Source organism: Brachyhypopomus gauderio, chromosome 17 (genome assembly GCF_052324685.1).
Source record: "Brachyhypopomus gauderio isolate BG-103 chromosome 17, BGAUD_0.2, whole genome shotgun sequence".
In the NCBI taxonomy this organism is placed as follows: Eukaryota; Metazoa; Chordata; class Actinopteri; order Gymnotiformes; family Hypopomidae; genus Brachyhypopomus; species Brachyhypopomus gauderio.
Genome location: NC_135227.1, coordinates 12733611 through 12747646, shown reverse-complemented (window position 1 = coordinate 12747646; position 14036 = coordinate 12733611). Strand labels below are relative to the sequence as shown.

The following is a 14036-nucleotide window of genomic DNA, read 5'->3' as shown; positions in this document are numbered from 1 at the left end:
CTAGATCCAGCTCCACCCCCTGGACTTTTGATTCTGCAGCGACTGGTACTTGGAAACTTCGGCGAGGTCTTCCACACAACTGAGAAAAATGGTTCATTTGGGACAAGAGTTGGTCACTCACTTTGGGTTTTGTAACTTTACATACCGTATACACAAGGTACAAAATACATTAAGTTCGTGCCTGCGTGAGTTGACTGTTTTTGTGCTTACACTATCGGGCTGGACTTCACCAGTGTTTCTATTAAAAGTGTATGTTCTAGTGATGCGGCTCTAATGGCTCTTCTTACTGTGGAGAGCCGGCTCTTTTCGGCTCCCAAACGGCTCCCCATATATATTTTTTTACATTATTAATTAATTAATAGATTAAACCTAATTTAATAACATTGTGTTTCATTATTGACATTGTTAAGCACTTGTGATGAGTAATGCTGCATAATTTATCACAAAATAGCACCAAAATAGAACGCAATACAGCTTGGCCAATTGCCTGCCGTTTCCACAAAAAAAGTGGAGATAACTTTTTTTTTCAGTGTTTTCCCACCACATTATTAATTGAAAGCTGCGTGTGATTGGTCAGATGTGTGGAGCACACGCATGACATGCGGGCAGTGGAGACATTCTTTGCAGTGTTGTCCGAAACGATATGTGGTAGTATAAATAAACACCCCTCAAAAACAAGGGAAGGAACATTTACCTGAAAAAAATTAATGTTGCATTGTGTTGTTCCAGGTTTGAAAAGTGCTAAAGTAGGCTAAAGCCTACTTGAAAATGTAACTGTATTTTGTTTCATACAAATAGCTGTCTGACTGAATTGATGTGATAAAAAAGCAAATTATTTCGAATAATTTCGAGTATATGTATAAATATTAAAGTTTAAGGTGCTGGAAAATATTGAAAATGGCCTTTTTCAATATTGAAAGTGACATACAAGTGCTTGAATTCCACCTTGTAAAGGTGTATGAACCCGGCATACATAACTTTGTTCATTGCGCTGAAGAGGTGCACGACCTCCTTCGCATGGCGGTCCTCACGCAGGGGCGGAGCCACCACGATTGCGTCATTTTCGGCGCACGGACCCTCGCGCTGGTCGCGACGCGCCAAGTATAAACTGGCACCAACTGAGGAAATAAACTCTCCGGTCTCTACCACTGGCAGAAGCAGAGCAATAGGTGCAAGGAGAGGGAGAGACAGTGAGGCACCGAAGGACAAATAAAAACGATGTTGGAAAAAAACTGTGGCACTGTGGCACTTGCAGAGCACAAGCACAATACTGAAGGAAAAAGCGGCTCCCAAATAGGATCCTAAAGAGGCTCCCATTGTGGAACCGGTTCCAATCGTTCACTTCAAAGAGCCCGCTCTTAGAACCGGATCATTCGCGAATGACACATCACTACTCAGCAGTGTCAGTGTGCAACTGGCGACTCTCTCTCTTGACTTGTCACTCGTGGGATACAAACAGGGAGATATCATTAATGTGGCATTAGTATGGACAAGGCTTTTCCAGTTCGTGACTACTTGTATTAATAAGTGACACAGCTGCTGTATGTTTTCGTAGTCCGGCCCGGATTTTCTGGGACAAGCTGGGTTTTTTTTCTGATCTCCGGTGCATACCGTCAGCCCGGATCAGCTGGCCCAGTCCAACTCGTTCATGTGTTTACAGGCTCAGTCCGCGGCCGCAGTGCGCGGCAATGGCTCCTCCATGGGCTGAGTGAAACCACCGGCAGCCCACTAACCCATTGGGCCACCGGGGAAATCCCCGGTTGTAATGTATGCCAGTCCGCCCCTGCATTCATCCATCTCTGATTTGTTTTTCAGGTTTGTTGTTCCCACCATCAGCGCTAATCTTGCGAGAACTGACACTGGCTACTGCAGGTTGACACTCTCGCGAGGCTAGCGACATAATTCATTTTGGAGAGGCACTTGAATGCTTTAAAAAATTATTATATTATATATATTATATCATAATGATTGTAACATGGTCAAGTCAAGTCAAATTTATTTACTTTACCCACACTTTACCCACAGTCACTTTAAAAATAACTTTAAGTACTCAGATTTATTTATTTGTTAGATTTACTTTTACTTGTCACGTTGAGGACCCCGGCCCCTCCCTTTTGGGCGTGTGTAAACGTTGTCCACGTGCTTTGTCTGCGTCAGTGGATCTCCGTGGTTATGGTTGTGTCATGTGATAATCCGTCTCACCTGTGAATCGTCTCGTAATCACATGGGGCTAATGTGGTTTGTCTATTTAATCTGCGTTCGCGCAGTGTCCTGTGCTCGTCGTTGTCTAAGGTTTACACGTTGCTGTGTGAGTATTTCTGTTATCCGTGCGCTATTGGGCAATCATTGTTGAAATTAAAGTGACGTCAGTGGAAAAGCAGGATTCCGTGTCTCATCCTTCGCCACAAGCCGTGTGTCACATTACTTTACTTATTCTATTTTATTTTTATTTTTACTGTACTCTACTCTAGTCATTTTTTTTTTATTACATTGTTGCTATTGGGGTTAAAAGTGGGACCCTGGGTTCTTAATTTCGTTCCACCTCATGTACCACATGTGATGTGAATGACAATAAAGTCTCCTTGAATCCTTGAATTTATTTATATAGCGCTTTTTACAACACATCACAAAGCAGCTTTACAATTGTATGGGTCCAGATCCCTAATGAGCAAGTGGCGAGGAAAAACTCCCTATGATGGTGGGGATTAGGAAGAAACCTCGGGAGGACCAAGACTCAAAAGGGAACTAGTTGTAGTTCTAATTCCAGGCCAAGTAGTCACAGTCTCTTCAGTGCAGATGGTGAACTTCTGGTAGGAGTTGGCATCAGCACGTCCTCTGCGGCAATGGCACATCCAACCCGGGTATCAGCACATCCACTGGCAACCCAGACCATCTCCTAGGAGCTTGTATGGAATCGTCTTGGGTAGAAGCATGCAAGAAAAGATATAAAATACTAGTTGAGTATGTGAACATCAATTTAAACAACTGTTTATTTAAACATACATAGCTCACGTGCCAGCGATTAGCATGAGGCTCCGGCAAGCTAGTCATTGTGTGTACATGGTGTATTGTCATTGAATTTCAGTGAATAACACAAAAATGAATAAGTTCATAAAATGTGATTATTATTATTATTATTATTATTATTATTAAATGCCATAATATTATTTATAATCTCTCTAGGGCACAGGTTCGTTTACTAACCTTTCATTTCAGACTGCATTGCCTTGAACCATTTTTGCCATCTGCTCTTCTTTCTCGTCTCCTTCCCTCGGCCTGCAGAGCTCTGACTCTCTGGGTTGCTTCTGCCGGGGCAGGATGAGAGTTCTGCTGTATTAGCTGAGTTTTTCTCTTGGTCCTCTTGGACGCTGCTCTCCTGGCTCCTGCAGTGCTCATGGTTCTCATTCCAGGCCAAGTAGTCAGTCTCTTCAGTGCAGATGGTGAACCTCTGGTAGGAGTTGGCATCAGCACGTCCTCTGCGGCAATGGCACATCCAACCCGGGTATCAGCACATCCACTGGCAACCCAGACCATCTCCTAGGCGCATCTATGGAATCGTCTTGAGTAGAAACATGCAAGAAAAGATATAAAATACTAGTTGAGTATATGATCATCAATTTAAACAACCGTTTATTTAAACATACATAGCTCACGTGCCAGCGATTAGCATGAGGCTCCGGCAAGCTAGTCATGGTGTATACATGGTGTATTGTCACTGAATTTCAGTGAATAACACAAAAATGAATAAGTTCATGAAATTATTATTATTATTATTATTATTATTAAATGCCATAATATTATTTATAATCTCTCTAGGGCACAGGTACGTTTACTAACCTTTCATTTCAGATTGCATTGCCTTGAACAATTTTTGCCATCTGCTCTTCTTTCTCATCTCCTTCCCTTGATCCTCAGGTTTTCCATGTTTTTTCACAAACACTCTAGCCACCATTTGCTCCACCTTCAGGCGCCATGAAGCCTTATCCCTTCTCAAGTCTTTCTGATTTCTCTTCCTTTCATCCCCCATCCTCTTCATTTCTTGCTCTATTTGAAGAAGACGTTCTACATTCGACTTCATTTTTTTCACTTCTTTGTCCATCTTTTGCCGAAGTTCTTCTATTTCCTTCAGTCTTGCCTTTTTATTTTCTTCGTAGAAGTGGATCTCCTGCCTAAGCTTGATGTTCTCCAGCTCCTCCCTCTCTTTTTCCTCAGCCATCTTTCTGATCTCCTTTATATAATCCTCTTCCATTTGGTTCCTGTCCTTTACAATGACCCTCTTTTCATCCTCCAGTTCCTTATGTCTTTTCTTCATTTCTTCTCTCTCTCTTGCCCACTCCTTTTCTATCTCTCTGTTTTTTATTTTCTCTGTATTTTTTTTATCTGTGGCTTTCTCCATCATAGACATTATATTGTCAACTCTCTTATTGAACATCTCCTCATATTCACGTAGCGTCAGTGTGTCATCCATTGTTTGTTCCTGTCCACTTCTCAGATTTTCACTTTCCATCTCAATCTGTATAATGCAGTCCATCTTCTTTCTTATCCCACTCTCCACTGTCCACTACTGTGTTAATTCGTAGAATGTTCAGCTGTGATGCTGTACAATGTTTCCTCTTTCTCAACAAATATCTTACTGGTGTGGACTGCCTTGCCGTGCGGCCTTATATACGTTCGGTTATGTTGTGTTATGCCGTTACTATAGAAACGGAACCCCCCCCCCCCCCACACACCAACCCCCCCAACCCCCCCGTTGTATGAAAATAATGCCGTACACCGCGACTAATACGAGCACGATGCAGAGACATTTACAGCAGCACCACAGCTCAGTACTCAAATCAACATATCAACATATCTTACTTGAACAGAGACAGCACAGGAACGTCGACAAGACGTTTATGCGATGCTCACAGTTACATCGTTAAAGCATTTTACGTTTGCTCACTGGCACGACGTCGCATAGACATCGTTACCTGATGTTCAAATGACGTCCATCTGCTTTCCGAAAGACGTTCGTCACCTGATGCTTTTAAGCGGTATTTACGATGTTTATGCGATGCTTACAGCTTCATCGTCAAAGCGTCTATACAGCTCGTTTGCTAATAGTCTTACCAACGTCGTTTTTGGATCAAGCCACGCGAGTCCGTTATTCCGTCGAGCGTTGTCGCGCAGTTTGATTTTTTTGTTCTTTTAAAGATCTTCACGCGAGCAGCAGTATTTATTCTTGTTCTGCATATAATCCCAGGTAGACACCACAACTAGCTAGATAAAGAAATAGTTGTTTGTGGAGTTTAATTCTATTTCCTGTTATTCAGGTTTTGCCTTTAAAATATTTAAATAGAGATATAAAGATGTAAAGAGACAGCCAGTTTACAATTTTGAAAAGTTGTATTAATTAATTCACATGCACAAACAAAAACGTAACAACTTCTAAAGTGTACATAAAATATTATTTTGAAAGTTGTATTTTAGAATCAATTTACATGCATAAACAAACTATTAGGCTACTAATAAATTATAAAATGTAAATAATCACATTAATAATATTATTAATAATAATAATATTGTTGTTTAATTGAGCAGTCATGGCCTGGTGGTAGGGAACTGGTCTTGTGACCGGAGGGTCGTGGGTTCGATTCCCAGGCCTAAGGCCATGACTGAGGTGCCCTTGAGCAAGGCACCTAACCCCAACTGCTCCCTGGGTACCGGGCTAGGGCTGCCCACTGCTCTGGGCACGTGTGCACCACAGCCCCCTAGTAATCATTAGTGTGTGTTCTAACTGCACAGATGGGCAAAAAGCAGTGAAAAATCACAATTGAAAAGAAAGAAATAAGAAAATTTGTGGAATTATGGTAAATTGCAAATAAATAAAGAAAATACAAAATGTTCTGTACTTATGTTTATTACTAGATAAATTCAAATTAAAGGACCCTTTATAAACTAAACAAGATATTCAATAATACATGATACTGTTGTCCACAACTTTAAATAAATTCTGCATGCAATGTATGGATTATATTCACATATAGCATAAAGCATATGGCTTTTTAAAAACTCATGAGCATTGTGTCCTGTGGTTTTATTTTCTTTCTTTGATGGCATGCTGAAATGAAATGACAAAATGCATTTTTAAGGTTTCCTGACTAGACAAGACTAACATTAATGTTAGACAGTAAGGCTGTGTCCCAAACAGCACACTCTGGAGCATTACATACTGCACTACCGAAAGCACTTCAAACGATGGTGTCCTTTTATTTATTTGTTTTATTTATAATATTTTATTTTTTACACATTCAGTGTAGTAGCACTCTGCAGTTTCGGACCTGGCCAGAGAGTAATGTAACTTTACATTTCAGAGAGCTTTCTGACAAGCGTTAATATTAGTATTAGTATTAGCGTTAGCTAACCCAAACCCTCCTAGTGTGTTACCATAACAGCACAGTACAATAAAGCTGTTTTATTGTCATATATATGGTTATATGGTTAGCTCTTCATTGCTCTTATCACCGACCTCGCATTTAACGCTAGCACAAACTACCCGCCGCTCCAGCGAGGTGAGAGCTCGGGTCAGTGACGCTATGAGTGCGGGATATTTCTGAACATCTCAACACAAGCCTTAAGAAAGCGAAAGACCCAGAGAGCGCCTGACAAGTTGCTAACAACAAACACAGCGCATGAATCGCGAACGCTGCCAAAACGCGCTTTTAGGGTTAAAGTTTTTAAACAGTTTCCGCTTTTTCTGTGGTTTACTTTTTGGATGGGACAAATCTACCTGTTTGTGATATTGGGTGGGACACGTCCCCCCCATCCCCCCCGGTTCCTACGCCAATGCATGAATAAATATCTCAATGTTGACCATATCTAATTTTTAAATAAATTTTTCACATAGAGAAAATGCAAACAAAGATGTCCAACTGCAACAAAAACTATAGTTATTTACTGGTTTCTTATAGCGTAACCGTATATGTCAGTCCAGATATATCAGTCCAGACAAATATATCAGTCCAGAAGAAAGCACAATTTGTGGCGTATGATAATTTCTCAAAATGTTCGTATTTAGTTAAGAGGTTCATTTATTACAGTCTTCATTATTATTACTAACTTGCATTAAAATGCACAAATGTACTTTTTTCAACGCAGATATGAATAAACTGTAATGAGATTTGGTGAACAAGCAGGTAAACAAGCAGGACCCCGCCTCCCTGGTGACGTCACCCCGGGTGGGCGTGTCCACTCGTCACAGGATGTTATGAAAACACAGAGTCCATGTTTTCTGCTCAGTAGTGGTGGAGGGGGGTCGGGCTTTTGGCCGTTATAAAGACATGAAAACCAGAGAGCTATGGAGAATGATTTGTGTTGTTTAAATGGCATGGGGGATTTTGAGCGCTTAATGTCAAATACTGGGCACAGTGGGCAAGTTGAGAGGTAGGTAGAACTTTCCACTGAAGGCTGATGAAGTAATGTCTTCACCTCCACATGACACGTCTCTTACATGGCCAGCTATGCTACATGTTTCATTGAATACACACGCTAGCGTGTTAGCTAACGCTACCTGGGTTCCCGGTTGTGCAACGTGTCCGTCTGCGCCCTACGTCCATAATGAATATTTGTGAGCGTTTTAGTTACTAGGATTGCGCCATTTTCACTGCACATTTCACACGTTTCCATTGCGCTCTTACGTTACACTCTGCGGTAACCCGTTTAGCTGCTGGTGTAAAACTATTTGAAATCGTTAGTACAGTTTTTTTGTGGGGTGGCAGGTGGATTGTTTGGGTGCCAGGGACCAGACTGTTCTGTTAGAAAATCTGCGGATCTTGGGTTTTACATGAATTCGTGCGATAAGTGGTTTTGTGAAGTGCAGGGAGGTTTTGGACGTGCTTCCGGTCTCGCGCGCCGTTCCACGTTGAGAGTGCTCGGTTGGGAAATTGCAGCAGTATTACCCTATGTTATTTAGTATAATTTAGTACTATCTAATATGATAGTACTAAATATCATATGATATGTTATGCAATATAATATACAAATTGCACTTTCATGGAACACGTAGGGGCCAAAACGTCAGGTTTCAGTGACACTGGGAGTGAACGTACAGGGTTACTCGGCACAGACTATTCGATGCAGGGAAAAATCATGCAAAAATATTTGACTTGCATGCAAGTGAACACTCCATTTGTCATATTTCAACCTTCATAACGTTCTTGAATTTGAATGTAACTTTAATTCTGGGTTGTACAAACATCCAGCTAACATCTTTTGCAACATGCCCTGTTGTATTTACATGTAATGCTTGTTTTGTTTTCCCAGGACCAAAACTTTGTTTGAAGAGATCCGCTCTTTAATCAAGAACAATGATGAGGAGTACTGCTCTTTTTGGAGGCCGGTGCTCCCTTGGGGAGGTGTATACATCATCCGGGCTGGTCAGAAGGCTGTCTCCTGCATCCCCCTGTATGTTAAAGTCAATCTTAAAAACACCTGCACTATCGACGGATTCCTCATGCTTTTGTATGTAATCCTGCGTGACAACCACACCTTCCGTCGGGAAGTGGGTTTGTTCTTGGGTAAGCAGTTTGTGGAATATTTTCTCTACCTGATGGACTCCTACGATTACACGACAGTCAAGATGCTCTGGATCTGGGACAGGATGTCCAAGTGTCAGTATCGATCAGCGATACACCAAGCTGCTCTGGAGATCGACCTTTTTGGCAACGAGCATGAAAATTTCACCCAGAACCTAGAAAACCTGATGTCAACAATTCAGGAGAGCCTTTGCTCTAACTGGTGCTGTCCGTCCCGTTTCCAGGAGCTCCTTCAGAACACTATAAATATCAAGTAAGCTTGACTGAGATGGCATTTTCAACACACACAAATGTTAGCTGTAAGTACATAACGGTTACTGAATAGGCTTAGAAAGATGGTGCTTTGTTCGTTTTACCTCATAGATTATTTGAGGTTTGAGTTGGTGAGTAAGCATAGAAGATAATGGTAATACACATCAAGTTGAAGGAATATTCAGCTGCCTGTAGGCTCCATTATAAGGTTGTTTCAAGTCAATAGTATTTTCCAAATACAGGAAAATGCTTTCAAATTACTGTCTATGGTAAGTGACCATATGTTATAGACATGGCAGATTATAGTGAAAAAATGTGTGAAAATGTCATAAGCATTTATGTATTTGAACATTTAACAGAAGTATTTTTATTATTATTTTAATAATCATTGGCTCCAGACTTACATTTCTGAGCTTTGCTCTAACGATTTGGTATGTTGCTCTCAGCTAAAATAAGGCCCAGCTGTCTAGTGGTGAAAAGAATGCCATTAAGGTGGTCATGTAATAGTCTTGCTTGGCTCCTGTTCATCATGGCTGTATGGCTGTGTCTTTCTTTCATTCCCATAAAAGGTTACTTTAGTCACAGTGTAAATACTAGCATCACGTGGTATCACAGGGATGGGTGGCTGCAGTATCCAGTGGTCGTTTGCTACTTTTGCATGTTTGACCTTAACCACTTACTGATTTTGAAGGTTTGAGGTGCTTAAACTACTAATGATAGAAAAAGGACAATCTAAGACAGCCAGGTTGTCTTGTATGTGAAGTCTCCTAACAGCAGGTAAATAAATAGCAAGGGAGCTTTGATAAAAAAAAAAAAATGTTGCTAAACTGCATTTGCACTGTCACAGCAGTTGTATATGGTCACTTACTCTAGCCCACCACATGAACTTCCTGATAGAGACCCAATTCAGTCTGCAGTGGATGAGTTCTTCTGCTCAAAGATTGTGCTCTGCAAGGAATTTGGGTGAGACACCAGTTGTCTGATCTGGTCTTACTTAAGAACTTACTTACTTAATTCATACATTCATTAATTTAATAATTTATGACATTTTGAAATCCGTTTATTACCGTCAGCATAGTGATTTTGGTTTTATCTGTGTGTGCTGTGTGCGTGTGCTGTGTATGTGATGTCTCTCGTTATTCCAGGTGTAATGGGCTAAGGGAGTTTTCTCAGAGAGAGTTTTCCCATGGTCCACCTCCTTTTATAATTCTTAACATGCAGATGTGGAAATCTGAGGACCTCTCTTATGTACCTTATCACTTGGCCTTTTCAGATCACAGGTATGTTTGATTGGATGCTTATGTTTTTTAACTGGATGCTGAGATTTTATGTTTTGTTTGTGATTACATCATTGCACACCATAACAGTACTTAACTGGAAACTTTTGTATAATTAGGATTACCATACCACAGATGAGTTGGGTGTTGATTAGCGGCAATGCTAAGTGTTGCTGCCTCGGTGGTTGCAGCTATTGTATGGCTAATTTTTTTCAGCTCAAGGCTGAGCTAATTAGTCTGCTTTTTTCTCCTGTTTGGACTGATGGTGTGTTGGTGCTGCTGTCAGGGAACTGTGAACTCCTACATTTTGGAATAAGTGTACCTGGGACAATACTTAACATACTTCACATGCTGTCATTCTGTACTCTTATATCTTTTGCATTTCTCCTGATTTTTGACTTTATGCTTAACAAATGAAAATATAACCCATAACCAAGCATTCTCCTCCAAGTATGTGATGAAATGGACCCAAACATGGCCACGATTTGATTCATTCAAGTTTTTTAAAGTTTAACTTTACTCAAGAGCCCCCTATATGGTATTAAATCTGTGGTTGTGCTTTCCCCCAGGTACTCACTAGAGGGCGCCACACTTTTCAACAAGGAGGAACATCACTATTCTGCAGCCTTCCAAATCGATGGCTTCTGGATGCACTATGATGGGCTTCGGCCCGACAACCTAATCTTACTGAACAAACCGCCAGAACTGCTGCTCCTGTCATCCCTGGTGTATGTCCGCGCCATGGACAAATGAGTGGACTGTCGGAGGGGGCATCAGGATGCAAAAGGGTCAAAGGTCCCAAAGGTTTCATTAAGACACACTTTCTCTTTTTCCCCATCCTTGTTGTTCCATAAATAATATTTGCATATTGAGGCGGTCAGTTCATTCATCAGTGTCTTATGAATATTCTACATCAAATAATTGCGAATAGTTTTGTTAATATTCATACATTCTTTCTAAGAATAGGGATGTCACTGATGTAACTGCATTTTTTACTGATGTTTACAATGTTGTGTGAACATTGTATCTACAAATCAGCAAAGCTGAGTTAAATGGCTTCTCTAAGCTGTGCTTGGAATCCAAGAATTATTATATGGACTATAATAGTTATGGGCTGGTATACAAAACCTAATCATTTAAACAATTAGCTCAGAACTTTGAATATAAATTTATGAACAGTGCTTTCAAAATGTCTTATGTTCTGTGCTATGTTCCAAGAAAATTTCTAATTAAACCTAGGACAATATGTAATTCATATTTTCAGAAAAGCTAAATGCAGTTAAATATTTTTAATATACACAAATTAAAGGCTTAGAAATATTTTTACCAGAGATATTTTGTTGGGTCTCCCACTAACCCACACGTATTTAAAAGCCTTATTATTGAAAGCATTGTAGAATAATTTTGTATAATGGGCCCACAAGGCATGTAATCACTACATCTTTTGTGATGCAATGCAAAGTTTAAAGGTTGACTTTGGGCCGAGCAGAGTATTTATGATTATAACACATTAAACCCATGTTGTTCGGCTGGCGCCAGTATTGTTCAGAGTATTCAGCATCACATGACCATCAGAAACTGCCAAAGAACTGTTTGAGCTGATAAAATGCCATATTGGTGTCGCAGGTTTTTGTTTCCAGATTTTAAATGCTGATTTAATGAAAAGGTTTTTTAAATTATTTTATACATTTATTTCCATTCTTCAATCTTAAAATGCCAATATTCAGACTTGCATTTATAATTTTACAATTGTATCAAACACATCCCAGTGACTTTACACAAATAATAAGGTCTGAATAATAAGCCATATTTTATTAATAGAATCATTGAATCCTAGACCACAGAAGTTTCAGTTTCTACTTTTGAATTTCTTCCCTTTGAATTTTAAAACAAGATTAACATGTTCATAATTTGTACCAAAACACAACTTTACCTGTAATACAAATAAATTATCATTCTTAACTTTTTTTGGTGTATTGTGTAATTTCAATAATAAAAAACATGAAATAGTATGCAAGCATACACGCACATACACATTTTAGGTATCACATACATAGGTGTGGAAGTTTTTGTAGACTTTCTCTTAAATGTTATGCTAATATAGATGGACTTATAGGTTTACAAACTGAGCCAATTTAAATTTTGCATGTATGTCAACATTTGTCAAAACCACCAATTTTCATATAGGTATGAAAGCGACTGAATATTTAATGATGCAACAAAGCATGTGTACCACCTTTTAATAACTAAGGATCACTATTGCAGTGTAGAGAGTCTTAGTGTATTCCTTAAATAAGGACAAAAATATTAGGAATGGTATGTTATGATATTTATTTATTTACAGTATAATACTGATTTTGCAATGCACACATCATTTTTTTTATAATTCAGTTGGGTGATATGTTGATTTAATATTTTGCTGGACCACCATATAGGTTGGCCTAGAAGAGGTAATTTTACACTCAAATAATTTCTCAAAACTGTTCTGATAGCGGAATAAACTAATTGGTTGAGGCCATAACCAGTGTCATTCAAAATAATCAGTAGGTGGGTCTTATCTTTCCAAAATGATGAACTAACCTCATGCTTTAGTACATTTCATGCTCACTACTGGATAGATTTAGAGGATAGCAATAACTAACTATTACATAGATTATTTAATGGTTATTACTTGCTATCCTCTTAAGCCGCATCCTTTCATTCCCTTATTATCCAGCAAAGTGCTGTGCAGGCAAATTAACTAACTTTTAAGAATGACAGCTAAGTGATGGTTTTTTGTTGTATAGTGTCTGAGATGGATTTTTTAGTAAAAAAAATTTTTTTTACTTATTTTCTGTTTTGAATTGCAACTGGCAAATGCAACTATGCAAATGTTGCTATGGTAATAACATTTCTCTAATAACTATCAGGATGCTGCAGAATGATATGTAAATGTATTAGTAGTTATACGAGTGGTATTTCTGCTTGGGTTTAGGATGATGGTGTTAGCTACTATTTTATCCTTAAAATGTGTTCTGAACAGATAAAAATGTTTCTAATAATATGTCCTCATAACGTGAAGGATGACTGCTTCAGTTCTTCTGATGGCTACAGTATGTTCTTAGATACTTGCAGTTAAAGTCACAACAGCGAGACCATATGGGGTGAACATGCGGTATTTGAAAACCTCTCCATTCACTGTTAACCAGTTACGTTCGTTCTGTTGCCAAGGCTGAGCTGACTACAGAACAGTTTTGATTAATGACTACATCTCTCAGTTATCTTTTTCAACTGAATAATTTTCTCCTACAAGAGGAAGTTTACTTTGGTACAACAGGCTTTATAAAGCCTAATTGTTCCACATAAAATACTGCATGTTGTATGTGTGTGTGAATTTATATAGCAGGATATATAGCCATATCATAACTGAATTCACAGTGTGAACATATCTCTTATTTAAGGGATGTGTTTAATCATCGGATACCTAAAAGCAGCAACATACCATTTTCACTGTGCTGTGTTTTCAGGGCATTGAGCTTCATAACTGCATTCTGTGTTCATGAATCTTCCAGCTCTTAAAGTAAACAAAAATAAACACAACATGCTCTGTTGAACTGTATCAACAGTATGTGAAAGGTGACACTTCCTTAATTGATTCAGGATCCTCTGTTGTGCTCACACAATGAAGAATGTTTGCTAAGATGGTGTTGAATACTAAAATCCACAAACAGGACCTTGGTGTAAGTTCCTTGGTCATCAAGATGAAATTCAATCTCATACTGACTGCATTGTCAACTGACCTGTCTTTTTTTGGGAGGCAAACTGAGGAGGGTGCAGTAGTGGGCCTATGTTCTTCAGGTAAGCCAATACCAGTCTCTCAAAATACCAGTCTCTCTTCATCAATACAGATGTCAGGAAAACATATCTGTAGTTTTGGGGCACTGGTATGACAGAG

General features: G+C 39.3%; 1 protein-coding gene and 1 long non-coding RNA gene across 4 annotated transcripts; one reads left to right on the top strand and one right to left on the bottom strand.

Annotated features, from left to right (window-relative positions):
- Nucleotides 1-2595: 2595 nt before the first annotated feature.
- On the bottom strand, nt 2596-4680 carry LOC143480906 (uncharacterized). Its single transcript, XR_013121910.1, has 3 exons — nt 3838-4680; nt 3205-3559; nt 2596-2918 (listed from the first exon to the last, which is right to left on the bottom strand). It is a non-coding gene; the product is annotated as an uncharacterized LOC143480906 (long non-coding RNA).
- A 2580-nt stretch (nt 4681-7260) lies between these two features.
- On the top strand, nt 7261-12069 carry dorip1 (dopamine receptor interacting protein 1). 3 transcript variants are annotated; one of them, XM_076978590.1, is made up of 5 exons: nt 7261-7422; nt 8302-8826; nt 9723-9788; nt 9971-10105; nt 10672-12069. In XM_076978590.1, exons 1-5 carry the CDS (start codon nt 7337-7339, stop codon nt 10853-10855), a joined length of 996 nt encoding a protein of 331 aa, XP_076834705.1. In that variant the 5' UTR covers nt 7261-7336; the 3' UTR covers nt 10856-12069. The 3 variants fall into 3 exon arrangements, with proteins under 3 accessions (XP_076834705.1, XP_076834704.1, XP_076834706.1); XM_076978589.1 differs by having other exon boundaries at nt 9699-9788; XM_076978591.1 differs by lacking the exon at nt 9723-9788.
- The last annotated feature ends 1967 nt before the right edge of the window (nt 12070-14036 follow it).

Excerpts from the sequence above, each read along its gene's own strand:
- dorip1 (XM_076978589.1), top strand. The coding sequence starts at position 7,337 with ATGGAGAATGATTTGTGTTGTTTAAATGGCATGGGGGATTTTGAGCGC. Across the intron at positions 8,827-9,698 it reads CAGAACACTATAAATATCAA|CCCACCACATGAACTTCCTG; the intron begins GTAAGCTTGACT and ends CACTTACTCTAG. Across the intron at positions 10,106-10,671 it reads TTGGCCTTTTCAGATCACAG|GTACTCACTAGAGGGCGCCA; the intron begins GTATGTTTGATT and ends GCTTTCCCCCAG.